The sequence below is a fragment of the Trachurus japonicus genome, chromosome 10, assembly GCF_045865225.1.
Source record: "Trachurus japonicus isolate A0001 chromosome 10, Traja_1.0".
Taxonomy (NCBI): Eukaryota; Metazoa; Chordata; class Actinopteri; order Carangiformes; family Carangidae; genus Trachurus; species Trachurus japonicus.
The window spans coordinates 31419501-31441966 of NC_140916.1; the positions used below are offsets into that span (position 1 = coordinate 31419501).

Below are 22466 nucleotides of genomic sequence, written 5' to 3' on the forward strand. Positions count from 1 at the left end.
CTGCAGTGGCCAATATCCCATCAAATGTTTTGATGGGATGTGATGGGTCAAATGTCTGTCCCAACAAATATCATGAAATCAGACAAAACAATTAGATTTCCATGCAAGTAAACAATGTTCAGTGAGACATTCACATGTTTGGCTAATCAGTATACACAATGCATTTAAATTAAATGCAGGATTTCAACCTTAACTATGCTACATTTTTACCTTAATTACACAGCTTCAGAGTAATTGTGATTTAATTTTTAATAAAAGGCATGTAACCTTTTACGAGGGAGAATGGAGGCTCTCTGCCTTCCACCTAGCGTCTCTTGGCTGAAAACCTCTAACCTATCTGTCAAACTGAATTAATCATCAGTGGAAAATTGTGTGATGGGATAACCTCAAATTTAGTTAATTTGTTACTGATTTAATGTAGTGTACTTGTGATGTTTCTGATAAAGCAGGACATGGCACATCAAAATACAAAATACAAGTCAAACCTGAGGTGTTTCTGGTTCTAAAATCCAACCCAGGCCTGTGAAACGGTCAAGTTGTTGCAGTGCTGTCAGCGTCCATTCTCTGTCTCTGTCTGTAACAAGTCGTTTAATTCCAGCTGAAATAATAGCATGAAATGGATGTTAGTATCTGAGATGGTTTCAAGTGACAATACCATCTCACATAACTGCTGTCAATAGCACCATTAATTTATAGCACACCTTGAATCCAGGCTTAGATTTTAGTATAGACAGAAAACTTAGGATCATGATTCATCAGTGATAATAAAACCGAAAGCTTTAATAATAAATCCTAATTAATCTTAGTACTAACCTTGTGATGTAGAAGGTGCAATCACAGACATGCGTTTCTCCGTGATGTCATCTGTTTTGGGTGTCGCGGCCCTCTTCCACACACACTCGACATCCGTGCGCGTTAAATTTTTTTCAGCCCAAATAAGCAAGGCTGCTACGTGGTGGCACTTGGCTTTCCCGATAGCACAGGAGCAGGTACTTGCTTTCACCTCCTGTCCCTCAACGTGTACCTGAGTCAGAAGAACTTTGCTAACCCTCACACAAAACCCTAACACTGCTGAAAGACAGCTAACAATCCTAACCCATATCAAAACCAAAAGACCAAACAGAACGTGGACATGTCTAAAATTACAATATGGCTCCGGTCATTTTGTGGAGCAATAAATGTCTCTGCTGCTCTGCTCTGATCATGCCATCACTCTCCCTCTGCTGAGAAAAACTTAAGTTTCCTGCCTGCCACTTATCTCTGTAATTTTGATACAAGTTTGTTTCTATCAGTTTCCATCCTATTTGTATCACAAATCCTAAGCAAATGTTTATTATAGCAGCAAAAGGAAATGCGTAACAGTAAACCAGAGTTATGCATTAATCCTCAAGTCAGAGGACGCACTGTCTGCAGGAGACGGTGCGTGCCATAAGCGCAAGGACGAAAAAATGTACACAAACAAAAAGCCGGTGGCAAACACATAAACCGTGAGCCTCATTCGCCACGAGCCTTTCCAAGCTGACCCAGAACCGGTCACGGCGCATTGTCGTGCGCCCGCCAGGGACCGGTCAGCACCGCGGAGAGCTCCCCTAACACCCCGTCATTTGCGCACAACCTGCACCAGAGTTAATAACAGGAGGTTATACCGAAACATTGAGCTTTGGTCATAATTGGTAATTTTCAGGCTATTCGGATTTCGGAATAATGGGATGTTGGCATTAAGAGCGGACCCCCGCGTCCTTAGCTGGCAATCTAACTAACCTATCTGGTGCTTGTAAGACATTTCCAGGGCAGAGTTGTTAGTTACGTTGTTAACTAACCATATGGTAATTACCGTTTTCTAACATAATAAAACGTTACTTTATTGCTAAATGTAAAACGAGGGTTCGTTGTGGTGGTATACGTCTTGATGCTCAGAAAAGCAGGCAAACGGGCACGGAGAAACAGCACGGACTTTGTGTTTACACTCTACTTTACTCGCCGGTCCCATTACCATGACAACCATAAACAATCACCACTACTACACTCAGTGAACAAATCACAGGCAGGGGGAAACAGCTGATTACGACATAAATAAGGTTACAAAATATTAAACTATTAATATATTAACTATAGACTATGCACTATCAGTGTTGTATAGTAACGAAGTAAAAATACTTCACTACTGTACTTGTATATTTTGGGATACTTTGTACTTTTCTGGAGTTGATTTTTTTTTCACAACTTTCACTTTTACTTCACTATATTTCCGAGCTTAATTGCATACTTTTACTCCGATATATTTTCAAAGTCCCATTTCGTTACTCGTTACAAAAAAAAAAAAAGAATGAAACAAAACAAAGAAATAAAAGGAAACAGTGTTTTGGCTCCGCCCCACCCTCACTGTCTGACGCAGCGAAGTTAGTGCATGCCCGGGCTTGTTGGCAATTGCCTTTGCTTAGCCTACGACATTGACAACACCTGCGAGTCTCGCAGTCAACAATGGAAGAAGAGGAGACGCCAGACACAGCGACAGCGACAACGTCGACTACAAATGAAGGGGAACCACAACCCGACGAGCACCCGTGGCCTTATTTGAGCCGTTTGTTTTCATTTTCCGATGTCAGGGATTCATCGTACCGGATGAAGTGCCTGCTATGCCTTCCAAGAAATGTGGAGATCCTATCATACAGGAACTCTCCGTCCAACCTGAAGAAACATATTGAGGTAAGTGGGTTTCATGAAGTTTATGCAGTCCAGTATGTATATGATGGACATTACATGGACTTATGTGGAATTCTGAGCATAACCTGAAGGAATTAACTTCGTGTGCGGCAGCGTTTCGTTTCCACATGGCTGTAGCAGGCTAGCCTTTTGGGTGTAGGGGAGGAAGAAGCGTGCTATAGGCCAAGTGAAACGATAGCGATAGGCATGCATGTTAAAAACAAAACATTTAACGTGTACTACTTTTACATTTTGCGTATTAGCGTATTATTTATCCATTTGTCTTTGTCGTCCAGTGCGACCTGTCCCGCCAGCGTGTGTGTGTGTGTGTCTGTGTGTGTGTTTAATTGAACCGGCAAGTTCTAGTTTAAACTTTCGTTGTAAATCCCAGATGCGTCAAACAACTTATACCGTGTCAATTATCTTAATTGTACAGCCGCAGTAATTTTAAACAAAATAATACTATGATTTTATTTATTTTAAACTTTAAAGCCATTAGCCCCCCCCCCCCCTCTTTGTAACTAGGTGAGGCAATTTGTTTCCAGGTTGACATTTAATTTCATTTTCTTGTCTGTTTTAGAGAAAGCATCCGCACCATCTTCAAAAATATGTTGAGTTGACCACAGCAAAACGAAAAAGGGCCAGTGGACCACCCACCCCCAGCAGCAAGCAGACCACATTAACCCAGACCGTGTCCATGACCCCTCAGAAGACGTTGACAAGGCCATTGTGAATTATGTTGTACATGGGCTTCGACCTTTCTCAATAGTTGAGCAGGAACCCTTCAGAGAATTTGTCAGTGACCTCGTCCCTAATGCCAAAATGATGTCCCGGGTGACTCTCACCTCCAAGATTGAAGATGTCTTCAACAAAATGAAAGAAGCTCTGATTGAGGCAATGAAGGGGGTCGAATACATCGCTACTACTACTGACTGTTGGTCAGTCAGAAGGCGAGGGTTCATTGGGGTTACGGCACACTGGATTGACCCGGAGAATCTCGAGCGATGTTCAGCAGCCTTGGCGTGCCGGCAGCTGAGAGGATCCCACACGTTCGACCGATTGGCCAATGCTTTGAATGACATTCATGCAGAATTTGATATTAGAGGCAAGATAGTGCGAACAACCACTGACAACGGTTCAAATTTTCTGAAGGCCTTTCGTGTGTTTGGGGAAGACGAAAACAACAATGAAGAAGTTGCTGAAGAGTCTGCACAGTCTGAAGAGGAAGGGGATGGAGCAGATGAGGAGGAAGATGTGGAGTACATTGACACAGCAGCTCTTCTGAATGAAGATGATGGGTTCGAATTTCAGCTACCGAGACACCAACGCTGTGCATGCCATCTCCTGAATCTTATCGCCAGTGAAGATTCCTCTACTGCAACCTCCAGCGACGCATACAAGAAGCTGCACCATGCAACATTTGGAAAGTGTTATGGCCTATGGAACAAATGTGGAAGATCCACACTTGCAGCTGAGCTGATTGAAGATGTCTGTTCCCTTCAGCTTCTAAGACCAAATAAAACGAGGTGGAATTCCTTGTTCATGGCCGTTGAACGCCTGCTCAGGATTTCTAAAGAGAAGGGAGAAGCAGCGTTGAGAGCCATTGCCACTGACCTGAAGGTCCCAATGTAAGTAGGCTGAAGATTTAAAAATGATGAGATAAAAGTGGAATGACTGCTCCATATAATAGAGGTTTAATGCATCACAGACGCTGTTCACTTCCTATCATGCATAATTTTTTGTGTGTTTGTGTGTGCGCAGGTTCAACCCAGCCGAACTCGCATTTCTGACAGAATATGCTGCTGTAATGAGCCCTGTCGCCCAGGCAACCAACATATTGCAAGCAGAAACCAAGGCACAAATGGGGTGGCTGCTTCCTACAATTCAACTGCTGCAGGTCAAACTCGAGAAGGTGAAGTTGCAGCTGAAGTACTGCAAGCCTCTTGTTGATGCTTTACAGTCTGGAATTCAGAACCGCTTCGGGCACATGTTCATGGATGCCGAGCTGGTTGCAGCTGCAATTCTTCTTCCAAAATTCCGGACGACATGGACGAAGGATGATGCTACCATTAAAATGGGTAAGGCATACATATACTGTACTTAAGTTTGTCTATGCCTTGACAGTTAGTATCAACATATTGGGTTTGCATATTGGTTGGTGCATGAAAAGGAACATGGGGAGAGAATCAAATGCTTTAATGTTTCACTTGTTTAGGCAGAGATGACATGGTAGAGTTGCATTAATAAGTGCTATAACTAGGGCTCTAAATTAACACCCGCCGACCGGCCAAATTCTGGTAAATTCAGTTTGGCTGGTAGAAAATGAAGCTTAGTAGCCACTTTCACTGGTAGTGAGTGGATGTCTGACTAGTGCAATTAACATCAACGAGCCAAATTTAGCTAGTGATGAGAAGTTGACTTATATCCCTGGGTATAACCCTTCTTTGTTTTTACATTTCAGGAATCAATTACATCAAGCAGCATATCGAGGATCCCTCTATGCAGCCAGGTGATGTGATCAGGTCGAGTTCATCAGACGAGGATGACTTCTTCTCTTCTCTGCAAGCATCATCAAAGACCCAAGATGGCGTCAAGCAATTTGATGCCTACCTCTCCTGCTCCGCTGACCACATGGACCTGCTTAAGTCCTTTCCTTCTGTCTGCAAGTTGTCTGTCAAACTCAACACGCCCCTCCCAGCGTCGGCAGCATGCGAAAGGCTCTTCAGCATAGCAGGCCTTGTTTTCAGCCCACGAAGAGTATGGCTAAATTCTAGGCATTTTGAAAGCCAGTTGCTTTTGAAGATGAACAAAAAGTTTTACAGTTTCAAGTGATCATGGGGTTATGAGCAAGGACGCCCTCAAATAAGGTTTAAGTTGAAGAGGGAGAAAAGTAAAGGCCAAGGGCAAAGGTGTGTGGGGGTTGGGATGAGGGGCTTGACTTTGCAAAAGTTGGTTCTATGTAAAATGTTAAGATTTTGGCTCAAAAGTGCAAGAAGGGTAGCAATAGTGTTTTCTGTGACCTCATTTCCAGCACTTTTTTAAGAGTTTACAGGGGGTTTCAAACTGATCTCCTCTCTTCTGCCAATTTGTGTTTTGTTAAAATAATGCCAATTGGTTTTGTGTACCTCTAGTTTTAAAGTGCAGTAATGGCAGCTTTTCCTTGCTTGGTGATTCGCCTCACTTTCAATGCTGACTTTTTTTTATTTTTAAAAGGTTTACAAAAAGGGCTTTCAAACTGGACTCCTTCACAAGCCAGATAAGCTTCAGTTTTCTCCCTATTTGACTTGTATTGATGTGATGCCATTGGTCATGTTTGTAGAAGGAAAAAAAAAATCTGCACTTGCCACCTTTCTATTAATGGTGTGATTCGCACTGTTGTGCAATGTTCTGGGCTGACATGTGAGAAATGGTTTACACGGATCAACTGGTCCTAACTGCTAGCCTCATAGTGTACTTGACCAAGTAAATCATAATAATAAAAAAAAAGGAACTTCAGACTGCCTTTGCTTGTTATTTACTTTTACTTGTACTTTTAATTACATTACTTGCGTACATTTATTTTTACAGTACTTGTAATACTTAAGTGCAAGAAATTTCAGATACGTTAAGACTTAAACTCAAGTAATATTTCAGTCAGTGACTTTGACTTTTACCAAAGTCATTTTTTGGAGAGCTACCGATACTTTTACTTGAGTGTGATTGTTAAGTACTTTATACAACACTGTGCACCATACCATCCAAACATATCCCAACCTTACACTAACACTGTTCGCTAGTAGCCTAACGTTACTCTCTCTCACCTCAACCTCATAGCTCCTCTTTTTCATAGATGCCTGAACTCTCCCTGTCAGACCTCCTGGTGGCGTTAAACTAACTCTTACAACTCTATTAGAGTTGTGACGGCCCAGGCCGGTCTATGTCGTCTGTCTCTGTGTTCTCCCTTCCCCCCTGCAGTGGCTGATGCGAGGCGGGGCCCTGATGTGAAACACCTGTGTCCTGTGGTCTATATTAGAGGGTTGCGAGTCTGCTCGGTCTCTCTCTGCCTGCCGCCGGCTGAAGCTCAGTCCGAGCCACCGTTTCCCTTTTTCGTTGTTTTATGTTTGGTTATGGTTCTGTTGCACATTCTCCTACGTTGTAAATAAATTATATCTTTATCATTGTTCCTCCGTTTGATCGTTTCTGTTGTGGTCTTTTGAGCCGGACCATAACAAATGGGGGCTCGTCCTATTGGTGAAAGTTGTTTGTGCGTAATGTTGCTTCTGCGGAGATTGATGTTTGCGAAGCGCTTTGTTTGATGTTTGCGCGTTGATTGCTGTGACGTCATTCTGGGGATTCCGTGAGGGATTCCATGAGGGATTCCCCGTGGGAACGCTCGTAGGTGAGGATTGTAGGAGGAGAGGAATTGTTTTGGGCTAAGTATGTGGCTGTGATAGACGTGAGTGTGTTTGTGTAGGAGGAGACAGGGAGAAGTTGCGTGTTGGCCTCGTTTTCACAATCAGTGTGGTGTCTCCCCGGCAGGTTAAGCGCGTTTCCCCTTTGGGACTTTTAAAAAAAGTTAAAACCTTTCTTAACTGACTTCGGAAAGCCAGAAAAGTAAGATGTGACAGTAAAAAAAGTGACAGGTTCCTGGGGTGTTGCCATTTCTGTCACCGTTCGCAGCAGGGGTTTGGACACGGAAGTGATTTGTGACGTCACACTACCCATTCCCATATCAGATGATATCCGAGCCACTTTGGTTGACCATGTGGTCAACCATGGTCTAACTATGAGGGAGGCTGGGCTAAGAGTGCAGCCAAATTTGAGCAGATTTACTGTAGCCTCCATCATCCGGACCTTCCGAAATGAGAATAGGTAAGAACTCTACTCTCACTAGAAAATTGCAGTACTTACAGTATCAATACAGTACTCAATGAGTACAGAAGTACAGTATTGCCTGTGGACTGTTCTGTTGGACTGTAAAAATAAAGTATTTGGGAAATGTATTCCTACTTTGTATTCCTAATATGTTTTTACAGTATTTTACTGTACTATTTGTATTGCAGAATTGAAAGATTACCAAGGCAAGGTGGTCGGGAACGTCTTCTGTCTCCTGAACAGGAAACTGAAATCATCAACATGGTCCTAGAAAATAACGCTATAACATTACGCCAAATACAGAGAAAAATCATCAAAAACAATGAAATATTTCAACATATTGATAGGGTAAGTTTATCAACACTGGACCGTGTCTTGCACAGAAACAATCTGAGGATGAAGCAGGTCTACAGGGTGCCATTTGAACGCAATTCAGACAGAATCAAAGAATTGCGATAAAGTAAGTCCTACACAATCCAACAATTGATTTATACTCTCAACACTGTATAAATTATACATATTTCAGTATTGTAATTGAGGACCCGGGCGGGCTTTGAACGCTGGACTCCTGGGTAGTAGTCATGCGCGCTAACCATTCGGCCAAAGGGCTACCTCCTTGGCCAAGTAGCCAGGGCACATGATCAACTGGAGGCATAGTGACAGGACCCTCAACTGTCATATACTGTAATCATAATGATTGTGCTTCACAATAGTGACCACATGTCTATTTCTGATATTGTCATGTGTGTTTCAGAGAGTCCTTGATCTAGATGTGGCTGCAGTTGAGCACGAGTTCATCTTCATTGATGAGGTTGGATTCAACCTCACCAAAAGACGGAGGAGGGGAAGGAACATCATTGGCCAGCGTGGAGGGAACATCACAATGTGTGCAGCAATTACCAACCACGGCGTCATCCATCACCATGCTACCCTTGGCCCCTACAACACTGCCCATCATCACATTCCTGGACACCCTACACAACACACTCATTCCATCAGATCAGACAGACGACCGAGAGCAGCTCAGGTACGTTGTCATTTGCAGGAGAAGTGAGAGGTTTTGCCCATTGTGTGGTTTTTTTTGGATTTGTGTGTAGAGTTCTGAGAGTATGAGCCATGCTTTCAGAAAATGTGTTTAAACAATCGAGAAAAACTGTAAAGTGGGTGTCAAAATGATGTGGTCGCTATCCGTGGTGCTGAACTGCTTTTGTGTTTTATTATTGGGGCCATGTAGCCTAATGTTTTTGTTGTTCTCTTGGTTTGTTATACTTCATACTTCAAAATGACATAGTTGCTCTCAGTGGTGCTGAAGTGTGTAGGGCCCCACTGTTGCGCGCATGTATATGTTGTAAAATGATGTTATGATGAGCTTTATTATTTGGGTTTAAAGGGCCCGGTCATGTACCCCGCCCCCGGCTCTGATTCGTTCCGCTACTGGTCCAGTTGCTCTGTGCCGATGCACAGCCTGTCCCAGATGGTGCTAGCAAAAAAGGTTTGGGAGCTAGTAAATACCATGCAACAAGATGAAGTCACAAACATTATCAGAAAAGAGAAAAGAATCTTAGACTTGCAGAACATCTGTATTCTGAGCACTGACATGAGTACATTAGACAGAAAATGCGCAAAACAGGACGACTGATCCAGCAGTCACAGACAGGAAGTGGACTGAAATGCATTATTTATTTGTTTATTTCGGGCATGTCAATTAAATCATCATCATCATCACACTTCATCTTAGTTCAAATAATACAATACACATGGCCGAAAGAGAAAGCGGGAACGGCTCAGGGCGGTGCGTGGCACAGTGGTTAAAGCGGCCGCCCCATGTGGAGGCTACAGTCCTCAACGAGGCATCCCCGGTTCGAATCCCGCTTTGGACAGACCTTTCCTGCATGTCATTCCCCCTCTCTCTGCCTCCCCCTTTCCTGTCTATCTCTACTGTGTATCGAATAAAGGCAAAAAAAAAAAATATATATACTTATCAACGAGGGACAATTAATCAGCGTATTTCCGTCACGTATGAGAAGTCCTGTCTCAAAATAATACACCAGTTCATGAGTACGATATAAGGTAAAACTAAACAATGCATCAGCTGGTCGTAAAAAAAAAAAAAAAAATCTCACTCTGCACTCCTTGGTACTCCTCCACACAGGCACCGGCTCCGTGGCATGTTGTATCACTCCGCCTCTTCCACACACCACTGATTCAAACAGCCGATCGGCGGAGTGATACAGCATGTCGCGGAGCCTGCCTCTGTGGAGGAGTACTGACTGAGTACTAGTGAGTTGATTAGTTCCAGATAAACAACATTTATTCCGACCCGCAGATGCATTGTAAATTTTTACCTTATAAGCTGAACTATCCCTTTAAGGACTTCTATGTGCCCTCCAACATTAACCGTGTGGTTGAAGCAGTTAAAGCTGTGGCTGGATTTGATGGATTTGTCTGAAGAAGATTGCAAATATTCTTGCATGTGAAGCGCAGATGTCTGAAAATGAGGAATTTCCAAACAACGTTAACAGGAGCAGGGGTCGTTTTTGAGAAAAAGTGGGATGTGTTGTCATCACGTGCTCTACAAACTCTAAAAGAGAGGAAGTGGAACACTCCTCAGCTGCTCCCTTTCACCGAGGATGTGAAAAATATGCACATGCAGAAGATTACCAAGAGTAATACAAACAAGAAGAACTGGACCAAACTGACTACTGTGACACATACTGAGGTGATCCTGGTTAACAGCAGAAGGGAGGGCGAAGTGTCAAAGATGCCACTTAGTGCAGGAGTCCAAGCTTTGCCAACATTTTCAATGGATTGATATAAGAGGGGAAAACGACGCCATCAGACAGATGGCAAAGGAATGTGGGGGCAAGCATCCTGAAACTGTCCTCAATCGAGCTGTTTACAGTTCTCAACCTGAGAGACAATGAGATTGACACACTGACAAATATTCTTGGCCATGATATCCGGATTCTTGGCCATGATATCCAGATCCATAGACAGACTACCTTTTTCGGCAGGTATCCCGTTTTCCCATTCTGCATGTTTAACTCGGTCTAGGTCTTAACCCACTTGTTCACCTTTGCTCTCATTTCTGCAGGCCATGGTGTTAATTTGGGGGAGATTCTCTTGTGTGGCGCAGTCGACGGACAAAAGATTTGCGGATTGTGGCGATTATTCAGTGGTGCCCAAAGACAGTGATCCCAGACTGTCAAAAACTCCAACCTTGGCAGAATTCAATGTTGCCTTTGGTGTCTTTAGAGACACCTTGACACATACTTGGCTACAATTTCAGACCTTGCTCTCTTCTTACAGCGGCTCACTGTTCAACAATCACAAGTTCTTCTCTGCCAAAGCTGCCATGTACATCCAGATCAGAGATTAGATTGGTCCTTCGATGATTTGTCCCTAATCAGCCGTCATTTTACAGGCCACAAAAAACTTAGCCTGTTCCATCTGTGGTTCTTTCTCCCACACAACCTCCATCTGTCCAACATTTGCTCTGCAAGAACTCTTCATGCAGAAATTTCAGCCCGAAAAGTAATAAGTAATTAAGTATTCTACCTGCATTATTTTCAATGAGAATGTTTGTACATTTCCTTATTGTAAACCTATGTGTGTAGTTGGTGCGCAGACAGTCACCCATGGGCTGTGTGCCCCAGGAAGCTCCGTCCTGCAACATCGCAAAATAAATGTGAAGCCTCCTTCAACTCCTGTGAATGTTCAAGCTCTCTCCAAGCCTCTGTCTAAACAGTCCAACATCTCAGGTACCTCAGGTTTTTAATCTTTGGTAACAGTACCAGGGTATTTTCATTGTAATACACTGGTACCATTACAATAGACGGCTTCCATTCAAACTGTGAAGGTTTGTTGCCAATACCAGGTAGCTTCATCTCTACTTGGTCTTTTTACTAAACTTTACCAACTCCTTTCTTCATTGCCTAAGTCCAACCAGTGCAAAATCTTTTGGGGAAAAAATACGCTATTAAAGGAATTGTTGGAAAGGCAGGATGATTAAAAAAAGAAAAAAATACCGTCATTCTGACCATAGGAGACAAAAATTGTCGGAATGATGGGACGTTTGATAGAAAATTAAGTGTTGCCATTTAGACAATTAGAGGCCTATGTGGGACTGGTGGGATGTTGGAATGGCGGTTGCCCCCCGGCCAGCAGACAGCTCGAGGGTATGTGTGTGCGTGTGACCGAGCCTTTACAGTGTTAGGTTACGGTTGTGTGTGGCATTGTTGACTTCCTGTGGTTGGTAGGGTCTTTTGTGTATTAACTTTAACTTTGCTGTTTTCCTTTGACAGGGTCATGAACTTAATAGTCAATTCATAAAAATGTCAGGAAATATATCCAAGAAGTAACGATTGACTGTGTAGAAATAGCCCTAAAATAACAGTCAAATGCAAGGACTCAGTGGAGAAAAGTTCTGGCCTGAAAAGCATGTGAATGATACTAATTTGGTCACTCCCTGGTTTCTTTTTCCTAGTTCTTAATTCATGTTACTCTCTGCATCCCTTAGACCCCTAGACTTAATCAGGACGAAACAAACTGCTTTGCTCTGTTTCTATGAGGCGTATAGACATTAAATGGCTGAATGGGTGGAGGGCGGTCACTCGTCCCATTGGGGAGCGAAAAGTCTGACTGAGGTGACGGGTCCCCAGTGGAAGCAGGATTTACATGAGAATGCTTAAGTTTAAATGGAGTCTCTGACCTTACAGACAGGTGGACCCACCAGGGGGCCCACCAGGACCCTCCTAGTCAGGGGGCCTCACAGGGAAAGAAAAACAAGGATGTGTGTGTGTGTGCGTGCGTGCGTGCGTGCGTGCGTGTGGGGTGTGTGTGAACCAAACTGGTGATCTGAGTGACAGTGCCATCCCATAATTCCATGCCATTGTGACTGTAAGTGCACACTGCTGAGTGGAGAGAAAAGGGCAGAATATAAAAATTCAAGCCAACTAATTACATGCACGAAAGATGATGGAAGTCAGAGGGAGCAAATGTAGTGAATCAAGCAGGGAAGATTAAAAGGAAATGGTTTCACCTACATTACGCTAACTGTGTAAAAAGAAATGTTATCAGCTTAAATCATCAAGTTGAGCTGCAACAGGGAACATGTCTAATCAAGATGCTGTAGATTCTTTGGGTCTAAATCACTGCTGCCAGGCTTAATCACTGGTGGAAAATGTTCTACACCCACAGAGAGAGAGGAGGGCGAAGCCAAAGGAAAACATGGCAGGAACATGTGAATATCCCCTTAAAAAGACATTTTAAAGTGGTGATTACCATCGGCTGCCATGTTGGCAGTTGCAGCTGAAGATCAGTTTGGTCAAGGGGGAGTAGTTCCTGCTGGGGCTGTGGAGGGGAAATATGATTTAGGCACATGATTTGCCAAAAGCACAGAAAAATTACACTTGCCAAGATTTTCAGAATAATTAGGCCTACAAAAATCTTCAGTGTAAAAAACAAAACAGTTCAACTGAAAATATATATATATTTTAACCTGCCTCCCCCTTAGACTGTTGAGTTACAAAAACTTGAAAGTTTTTTTTTCTTCTCATTAAGAAGTTGACACTAAAGCTCCTTTAACTCCTCCCTTTTTTATAGCTATTTTAAAGGCTTCTCAGTGGCCTTTAAGTTGTGATTAACACAGGTTTGGTGAAAAAAATTCTAGAGTTCTCAACGGGTCAGGCCGAAAAAATATGCAAGTTGGCCTTTTTCCCCCCTCATAAAGGGTGGTAAATGATACGTTGTTTGTTGTTAATCATCGCTGTTCACGCGTGGTGAAGATTAACGGTACGGCTGCAGCTATCGATTCTTTTTGTAATCGATTAATCAAGCACTTTATCGATCGATTAATCGGATAATTTTTTTTTTTTTTTAAAAACAACCAAAACAACAAAAAGTGGCTTTGAATGATCAAGCATTTGGCTTTTTTTATTGGCTCCAAAAAGCCCATTTATTGCAAGTGCCAACAAGTAGGTAACAACAAGTTGTAAGGATTACAATAAGGATTGCACATTTGCTCCTTCTGAAATTTACCTGACCAAAGAATATAAAATATCAAGCCAAACAGGTTAACAATATCAAATTTGTTGTTTTGTTTGTTTTTGTATGTTTTCTATTATTAAAATTCTGATTAAAAATTGGGTCAGGTGGGACCACTTCTTTATTTATTTATTTCGCCGTGGTCCAGCAGAGAATAAATGCTGGTGAGTGCAGCTGCATCAGGTCCAGGCTTCAACACCTGTGGATTGGACCGGGTCGGGTCTTTGAGAACGGTAGCAAACTGCTCAAACGGGCTTTAAGAGGAAGTTGCTTTTATTTTCTCAAACCTGCAGCCAGACGCGGTCCAGCACAGGAGACCGGAGTCTGTTGACACGGCTTCTTTTTTTTTTTTGAGAAGTTACGGTAGGTTTACATAGTATGACGGTCTGGAAGAGCTGTGGTGCTTATAGCGGAGGGAAGCGGAGGGAGGGAGGGAGGGAGGGAAGGGGGGGGTTACGGGTGCCGGCGCCGCTGCAGTAGACACACTGCACCTTGTCCTCTTCCTTTTTGAGTATGTAATGATCCCAAACTTTAGATTATCTCTGCCCACCCTGACTCTCCGCCATCGCGCCGAGTGTATCACGCGCTAGTGGTGTGAACAATATCCCTGCGCGAGATCGCTGTGCGACATAGGACTATAACAAGGCTTCGAGGCAGAGTTTTTTGCCTCGAGCCATTTTTGTAATCGAGTTAATTGAATAACTCGATGAATCGTTTCAGCCCTAATTAACGGTGAATTCCAATTCCTCGCTTAACCCTCAATCTCAAAAATGCGCGCTCCCAAGTGCAAGTGCTGTCCCAATTCTCAGAAAAATCAAGTTGAGGGGCCAGTTTAAAGGCTGTATAGCCCTCAATATTGAGATTTTCCGACACCACCCTTGGGAGCAAGGGCTACCCAGAATGCATTACGTATTTTCACCAAACCGAAAGCTGCAAAGAAAGCGAGCTACAAATTTAAGTATTTTCTTTGTTAATAGAGATATAAATATTACTAAAACCATTGCATTATCTTAGTTCAGGCCCATTTTATGGATTATTTATGTCATTGTTGCATAACATTAATTTTTTTATTTTACGATCTTTTGTCAATAGCCGGCCGGTGTGGACGATGGGCTCTATTTTCGTAGACTAGGCGCAGGCGCAGCGGATCTGCCCTGCGCTTCGCCAACGGGGAGTGTCCAGGAGCAGTTTGCAATTTTCCTTCATTGCACGGCGAAGCGCAGCGGGGCGCATCCCGCCTACTTCCCTCCCACCGGCGCAAGTGGCATAGAGGGAGGGGAGAGGGCGTGGAGTGGGTTTAACACAGCTGAGTCAGATCATCACCAATCAAATTAGCTCCTCTCCTTTAAATCCGCCGTGCGCGAGGCGCATTGCAAGTTTCATTTCACCATGGATGAAGGAGACCAAACTTCTCCCAGGAGGAAACTGATGTTCTAGTCCGGGAGGTCCAGGCTTGCAGTGGCCGGATATATGGTCGCGCCAACAGACCTCCACGGGCCGATGATGCAAAAGTAGCCTGGGAGGAGGTTACAGCTATTGTGAACAATGTTTGCCCTGATACACTGAGAACCGTTGCCCAGTGTAAAAAACGGTTCAATGATGTAAGAAGAAGGGCCAAACAAAAGCTCTGAGAGCACCGGAGGCAGACGGTGGCCACTGGGGGCAGCCCCTCCACTAGCGTGACCATGAGCTCCGTGGAGGATATAGCATCTTCCACCCTCTCAGCTATAAGCATCGAGGGCTTTGGTGGCATTGAAGTTGGCACTACGGGTAAGGCAAACATATTTTTCCACTAATAAACACAGTCCGTTAAATAAATTTGACTAATGTGCACAACAAATGCCATGCGTAACGACATGATCAGAAGCACCTGTGCGTAAAAGACGCAGATTCACTCACAGCAACGACAGACTCAGAACTATTATCGTGAGTTGCCCAGATTAACAGATTAATTTGGATCCTATAATGTTTGGCTCTAAATAATTTATTTTTCAAATTATACTGAGATTATTTCTTGTTTTTCATGTATGGCGTGTATACATAAAAGATCAGTCTCTATGGAAAGTGAAAATACAGTTTGATTGCCCTGGGAATTTCCTAAAACCCGAGTTGCATAACTGTTCACAGCAGTAATTCTAGCAATATTTACATGCATAAAAATAATATAGATCAACTGCTAGTAATATATTGAGAGAGCTCATGCTGTTTAATTTACATCTTTGTGTTATAGACAAGAACCATCCACTGTGATCCACAAAACCAGAAAATACATCATTTACGAGAGCAGCATCATGGAGTTATTTACTTCATGTCCGGTCTGCACGCGTGGATGTGATGTGAGGAGCAGAAAGCTGGGGACATTCCTGTCTGTGGAGCAGCAGTGCCCTCAGTGCAAGTACTACAGACGCTGGGGTAGTCGGCCCATCCTCGAAAGCACACCAGCTGGGAACCTCCATCTTTCTGCAGCTCTGTACCTGAGTTTTTATTTATTTTTTATTTTTACCAACCACATAGATAATCTCCCTCGTTTCTTCTGCTGCAGCTCGACAATATGTTTATTTGCCCCTCTCTGAACTGAAAGTAATGAGAATATCGCCACTGGCCGAAACCCCCAGTCTCCGTCTCCATTTCCCTCTCGCACCGGCAGCAACGTCATTCGACTCAAATCGATCTCTATGGCAACGTGCTCAGGCAAGTAGCAGGCACACAGCCAGCACGCACACATGCCTGCACCGAACACATCGAAACTCTACACACAGGCAAACACGGCTTGGGTAACGCAGGAAAGCGTGTTCCTATGGTCTAGTAAAGTAGTGTAGTTACCAATATTTTTAGTGTAATGCGTTACTTTACTTTGTTACCCAAAAAAGTAATATTGTTACAGTAATTCGTTACTCCCAACACTGAGCATAACGGTAACTATACCATTCTCCTTGCAGAAATCCAGGGCAGACACGGTAACATGAGAAGAATGATTATCCAATAAGAGGAGGAGCTTGGATTCCTGTGATGGTTTTGCATGGCGAGCAAAATGATGTAAAAACTCCACAAACTCCTTCTCCTTCATCCACCCACTCCCGTTACCTACACCAACACATCCAGTTGGACCGTCACGGACGAAGAGGGTCTGGTACCTCTTCTGTGGGAAGACAAAAAAAAGAAAAGGGGGAATGGCATTTCCTGTTGCATTAGCTGCAAAGGCAACAGTAACCAATCTTCCCCTTTCGCCTGACGTCATTGCACCAATCTGTAAGGAACGGGTATGGACAAGATGTCAGCCATACAAATTGCTGACAAATTGATTCTGTGCAATACTATTCCTTATCGATTATCATTGGGATACTAGCTTCTTATTAGAGGGTGCTATGGTCTCAAGTTGAAAGGGACTGAAATAGGCCCACTGAAAAAAAATTAATAACTTTACTATCATGGCAATTTCTGTCATCAAAACAAACAAGTGCATGCAGAATAATGGCACAGGGTTTCTTAGCAGAATTGATAAGGTCTTGATAAATTCCCAAATGATAGGCTACTCAACAGATATTTATTTATGTATGTATGTGTATGTATGTATGTATTATTTTTATTAATTAATTAATTAATTTATATACATCTATCCATCCATCTCTACCAACCTGGCGCTGCCCTCTTGGACCGACCAGCCTCTCTGGAGCTTGTACAGTCGTTACTCTGGTCTCGTCCATGTTCCAGATGTCTTTAGCCTGGAATCCATATCTACTGTATGCTCTCAGGAGGTTGTCAAAGAAGAGCAGTACGTTATGTTGATTAAAACTGGAAGCCCTGGCCAGGCTTGTTGCCTGGGCTTTCCTGATGGCTAAGGTTCGGTTACGTTTGATGAAGGAGGTAAACCAGTCCTTCCCAGCCATCTCAGTCTTCCTCCAAGATGCAGGAAACTTGCAGGAGAAGTTAACTGCACACTCGTATGCAAGTTTATGGACCTGAAAAACCACATCAAATCCAGATTAACATCTTTTATATAGGATTCACACAATTAAGTGACTAAGTCTATCAGTAACTCAGCCTATGATTCTAATTAACTAATAACTAGGGCTGGGAGAATAGACAAAATCTTTTATCACAATATGATCAGCTGTGTACCTGAGTGGTGCAACTTTATTGAAAATTGCAAAGGTACAAGATATGCAACTGTATTCCTTTCATTATGTCAATAACAACCTTTTTTCCTGCTACTGACGGATCTTCAAGGTAATGGATCTGCAGGTCTTCCAGTATGACACATTCAGACGACATGCCAGAGCCTTCATTGAGCCTGCAGTTATTCATCACTGGAAGACAACAGTAGTATACAGAGTATAATGCTGCAGCGGCTCAGTCAGGAGGACAGAGTAATAGTTGGTGGTGACATGAGGGCTGACCAGGCCTGGAATTTCGTCATTTTAGGGGCAAGGCCACTTGGCCTTTCGTGTTGTCAATTTTTTGAGGGCACAAAGGCCAAAAGCCAGGGCAGCAAGGCCATAATATAAAACAATGATTTTAAATCCACGTCTTTAATGAATTTACTAACTACCGGTATCTGTTAAATTAATACATAAAACGGGCTCAAGCAAACCAGAAATTTTCTACTTTAAATTCATTTATGCATTTAATTTTTTGCACAAGGGTCCAGTCCATGTTTTGAAAATCTTACTTGTTCACTATTGCACTGGGCGATATGAGAAAAAATTTTATCACGATAATATTTTTCAGTCCACATCAATTTATATCACGATATAACTCAAATCACTATTTTGGTCAGGCTTAAATATTCCCTTATTGGCACAAGTGAGATTTGAAGTTATCAGAAGGTTATTTTGTGTTTTTTTTTTCCTGTCAAAAATTAAACATGACAGATGTAATTACGATGAACATTATACAACAGTATCATATAAATAAAACAGATGTTAGTGTAGTAGCTTGCCTGGGTCTGGGCAGTGTTCAGGTCGGCACAGTTGCCGAGTGCAGTGCGTTTGTGTCGGTGTGAACACAACAGTCTCTGGGCTGAGCAGCAGCAGCAGCAGCAGCAGCAGCAGCAGCAGAGCGGCCGCACCGTGACCGCGTCCGTTTGTTGTGTGAACGCGGCCGGACGTCGGTCCGCTCCAGCTGTCTGGCGTCTCCATTGTGAAAGTTTAGCGTTACTTCAGAGTTAATGACGCACCACGCATCTTTTCACGGCCATCCGAGTTCTCCTTGACTCCTTCACATTTTCTTCCGAGGCAAAACTCTTTCTTTATTTTTTCTATTTTTTACCGGCGGTTCCTCTGCTGACGTGCACAGCTGTAGCAGCCCAAACACTTAGCACGTGTTGGCTCTTTTCCAGCCACATGATTGGTTCGGCGGGTGGGGGGTGTTTGATGAAGTCACCTGGTTGGCCGGTGATGACTGGTCATCAAACTGTTGTTATAGCCGCCCGAGCGGTTTATGCCAGGCTCGAATCAAACCCACCCCTGGTGATGCTGCTGCCAGAATGGTATTAAAATACGCATTGTTCTTTCTTAAAAGACGCAGGTGTCAAAGCCGTGTTGACAGGAAAGAGGCAACGGAGAAAACCGCAAAATCAACCGGGGCAGTGCGGGTGGGGCATCAAGGCCACTGTGGCCTTAGGGCAGATATTTTTTTCAAGGGCACAAGGCCAAATCAGACGGGCACGAGGGCCATGGCCCTCGTGGCCCTCGTGAAATTCCTGCGCTGGGGCTGACTCTCCAGGTATTTATATATACTGAAACATAGAGTTCATACAGATGTTATTTTGTGAAGTTCATAGGAGAGAGACATAAAGAAAAAAATATATAATATTGATATGTGATGACTAATATGAAGCATTGAACCCATTTTTAAAAGGGCACTCCGCGAAATATGGAAGTTACACTTTGATGGACCTCAACACAAACACAGTTGTGGACATTCAGTTGGTTCAGGTGAGTGGTCAAATTATTTTTTTTAGATTATCAGTGAATTTTGAAAATGAATGTCTGTATCATTCTAATATGTACTTTTTGGGTTTTTGTGATGGGGTGACAAAGCAATGAGGTCGGTGGTAGTTACCATATGGAAAAAGAGGGGCTGAGGAGGAGTTGTATATATATATATATATATAGTTGTTTTTGTTTTTATTGCAGATTGACAGCTCGGTAGTTGGCTGCTTACATTCCAGCCTATGGTGACAGGATTGCCACAGGGCGTTTAGGTGGAGACGATACAAAAAGACTGTCCTTATTTAAAAAACTTCCAAAAAAAAAGGGCACAATGAGCAACAAAGACCCAGGGTGCTGGTGGTGGTGTCTCCAGCTGCTGCATGGCGGCGGACCACAGCAAACTCTCATACATCTCAATCATCCTGAAATTGTGCGCACGTGCACAAGTCCATTTATTTATTCATTGTCTTAAAGGGGACCTATTATGCTTTTCCAGCTTTTCAGACTTTTACATATGTTTAAAATGTTGGATAATGGTTCTAGAGGCCGTGGAAGTGTCATATCCTGAGGTTAATGCATTTGGAGGTAAACCCTGCTAGATAATTGGGATTTCTCTGCACACCTGTTACACTCGGTTGCGCTGAGTTTTTTTTTGACATGAGCTCGCGTCTACGTCATGGCGTGCCGGACTCCCCTACATGGTCATGCCGAGGTCTCTGCTCCAGCCGGCCCCGCCTCCCCCCGTGCTGCTCTGTTGTGGCTGGGGTCACAGCGGAGAGCGGAGCGGACTGCTTCCTGCTTCTTCCCTGCATGTTTTAGCGCTGTAGCGTCACTTTACTAAGTTTTATTTAGAAGTTTACGCCGACGTTTCATGTAAGTGAAGCTGTACCTGTGTGAGGAGCGACGTACCGCCGGGGCGACGTTGTTCGCCGGACCGACGTAACGCTGGACCGCCGGAGCTCCGGAGCTCTGGAGCTGCAGCGGCTCCTCACACAGGCAGAGCCCGTCTGCAGGCCTCCTCGGCCGGGCGGACGTCCGTCTGCAGGCCTCCTCGGCCGGGCGGACGTCCGTCTGCAGGCCTCCTCGGCCGGGCGGACGTCCGTCTGCAGGCCTCCTCGGCCGGGCGGACGTCCGTCTGCAGGCCTCCTTGGCTGGGCAGGCGTCCGTGCTCATCGCGGTAGAGAAAACCATCGCTAATAAACATACCCGCAGGTTTTTTAGACGTTTACCGCCGTGTGGTTAGTGGGCGCATGACGTCTGTCCGACTACCCATTTCTCCGACCATACATTTCTTTATTTTTGCGTCCATCAGTCCGACCTCCCACTTCTCTGACTTCAGTAGCCCTAACCCTTAACCTTACCCTAAACCTAACCTCAACACTGTAGTATGGGTAGTCGGAGAAATGAGCCGTCGGACTTGTGGGCAGTCGGACTGACGTATGCTCCCCGTGGTTAGTCTATTTAGCAGAATGTTGGTCTCATTGATGAAATCTTGTGGCAGTTGAATTAGTTTGAATGAAAAGTGAAGCTGTGAGAAGGAGGAGGAGAGGAGCAGTGCTGCTGTAGTCTATGTGCACAAATCACCACATTTACATCAATAAATAACTGTTTTACAATGAACTGACCAGTCTGCATATATTTTTAATTTATTTTATATATTTATTTTTGCATTTTTATATTACATGTTAGCCTACATGGCAAAGACTACTCCATACCATCTTTGGTTAGGGTGAGACTAGGTCATGGGCACATTTCATTACACAATGTAGACTGGTCAGATGCAGACTGGAGATCTGGCACTTTGCCTACTGCAGATTTAGCTTTTGTTTGCATACTACATTTTGGCCAAATCAGTATAGGTACTAGTAGTAGACATCGTCATGGTAACGCAATGCTGAGGGAGTGGTTCATTTGCATTTAAAGGGAGGGGCCACTGAAACAGACCGTTTTGCAGAGCCCTGTTTTTGAGAGAGCTGTGATGTTTGATCTTTGGGGTATTTTGACCGAAGCACGTCACAGACATGTCTTTAAGACACCCAGGAACTATTTTAGTTTGTGCAAAAAGGAGCATAATAGGTCCCCTTTAAGGGAGGGGGTGTTACGGCCGGAAGGGGTTCAACCGTGTGTGTGTGTCTGTGTCTCTCCCTCTCCTTGTTCCCCCACAGCTCCACCCAGGTCCCAATCAGCACAACGAGGCTCACCTGGGCTGATGAGCTTAAGAACCCTGCAGCTGACACTGGAAAGCGGGGGCAGTGCCGGGGACTGCTGGACTTGTCTGCCTTCCATCTTGGCTTTGTTTGTTTTAGTTTGTTCTATTTTGTTTGTGATCCTTACGTTTGTATTAAAGCAGAAGTAAGTGTGGCAATACGAGGGTGTACTTATACTATGTTATATACTAAATTTGTCGCCAACAACGCCACCTTGGGTTAGGGCCCAAGGACCCGTACTAAAGGTCAACTATCACCTATCAAAGGACACTCAGGTTCGTTCACTCAGGGAGGGTAGGAGACGGAGTTCAATGATCACATACAAAAGTTTATTTAAAATTGATGACAAGGTTTGCAAAAAGGAAATTAATAAACAGGAGGCCCAGGAGAAGGGGATTACAGGCTGAGGCTTACCGGCCGGAGGAGGGGTCAAAAGGGGGGAGGTGAAGCCAAAAGAAAAGGGAGAGCACCCCACTCACACAGCAAAAACGTGATGTGCACACAAAATAAATCTTGAACGGGGGTCACACACACGGGGATCACCACCACCCAGGAGGACCACCACCACCACCGTCGGCCTTCAGCTCTAGGAGGGGGAAAGGAAAACACAATTAAGAGGGCTCTGTCAAACAAATCAATGATAAACTAATACAAATAAATTCCAAATGTAAACTAAATGAAGAAATTATACCATCAATCACATAACACATAACCAAAACAATAT

The 22466-nt window shown here is 43.8% G+C and overlaps 1 protein-coding gene, 1 long non-coding RNA gene and 1 pseudogene across 2 annotated transcripts; 2 read left to right on the forward strand and 1 right to left on the reverse strand.

The window, feature by feature from the left end:
* Positions 1–503: 503 nt before the first annotated feature.
* On the reverse strand, positions 504–6601 carry LOC146980282 (uncharacterized). Its single transcript, XR_015036820.1, has 3 exons — positions 6504–6601; positions 814–1024; positions 504–598 (listed from the first exon to the last, which is right to left on the reverse strand). It is a non-coding gene; the product is annotated as an uncharacterized LOC146980282 (long non-coding RNA).
* Positions 3526–5535, forward strand: LOC146980283 (uncharacterized). Its single transcript, XM_085788869.1, has 3 exons — positions 3526–4331; positions 4465–4781; positions 5165–5535. The coding sequence occupies exons 1-3, from the start codon at positions 3526–3528 to the stop codon at positions 5533–5535; spliced, it is 1494 nt and encodes a 497-aa protein (XP_085644995.1).
* Positions 6602–8480: 1879 nt separating the features above from the next.
* LOC146980284 (uncharacterized) lies at positions 8481–21745 on the forward strand (annotated as a pseudogene).
* Positions 21746–22466: the final 721 nt, after the last annotated feature.

What these genes read in the sequence shown, in the direction of transcription:
- LOC146980283 (XM_085788869.1), top strand. Translation starts at nt 3,526, where the DNA reads ATGATGTCCCGGGTGACTCTCACCTCCAAGATTGAAGATGTCTTCAAC. An exon ending in ACTGACCTGAAGGTCCCAAT is followed by an intron (nt 4,332 to 4,464) that starts GTAAGTAGGCTG and finishes GTGTGTGCGCAG; the next exon opens with GTTCAACCCAGCCGAACTCG. An exon ending in TGATGCTACCATTAAAATGG is followed by an intron (nt 4,782 to 5,164) that starts GTAAGGCATACA and finishes TTTACATTTCAG; the next exon opens with GAATCAATTACATCAAGCAG.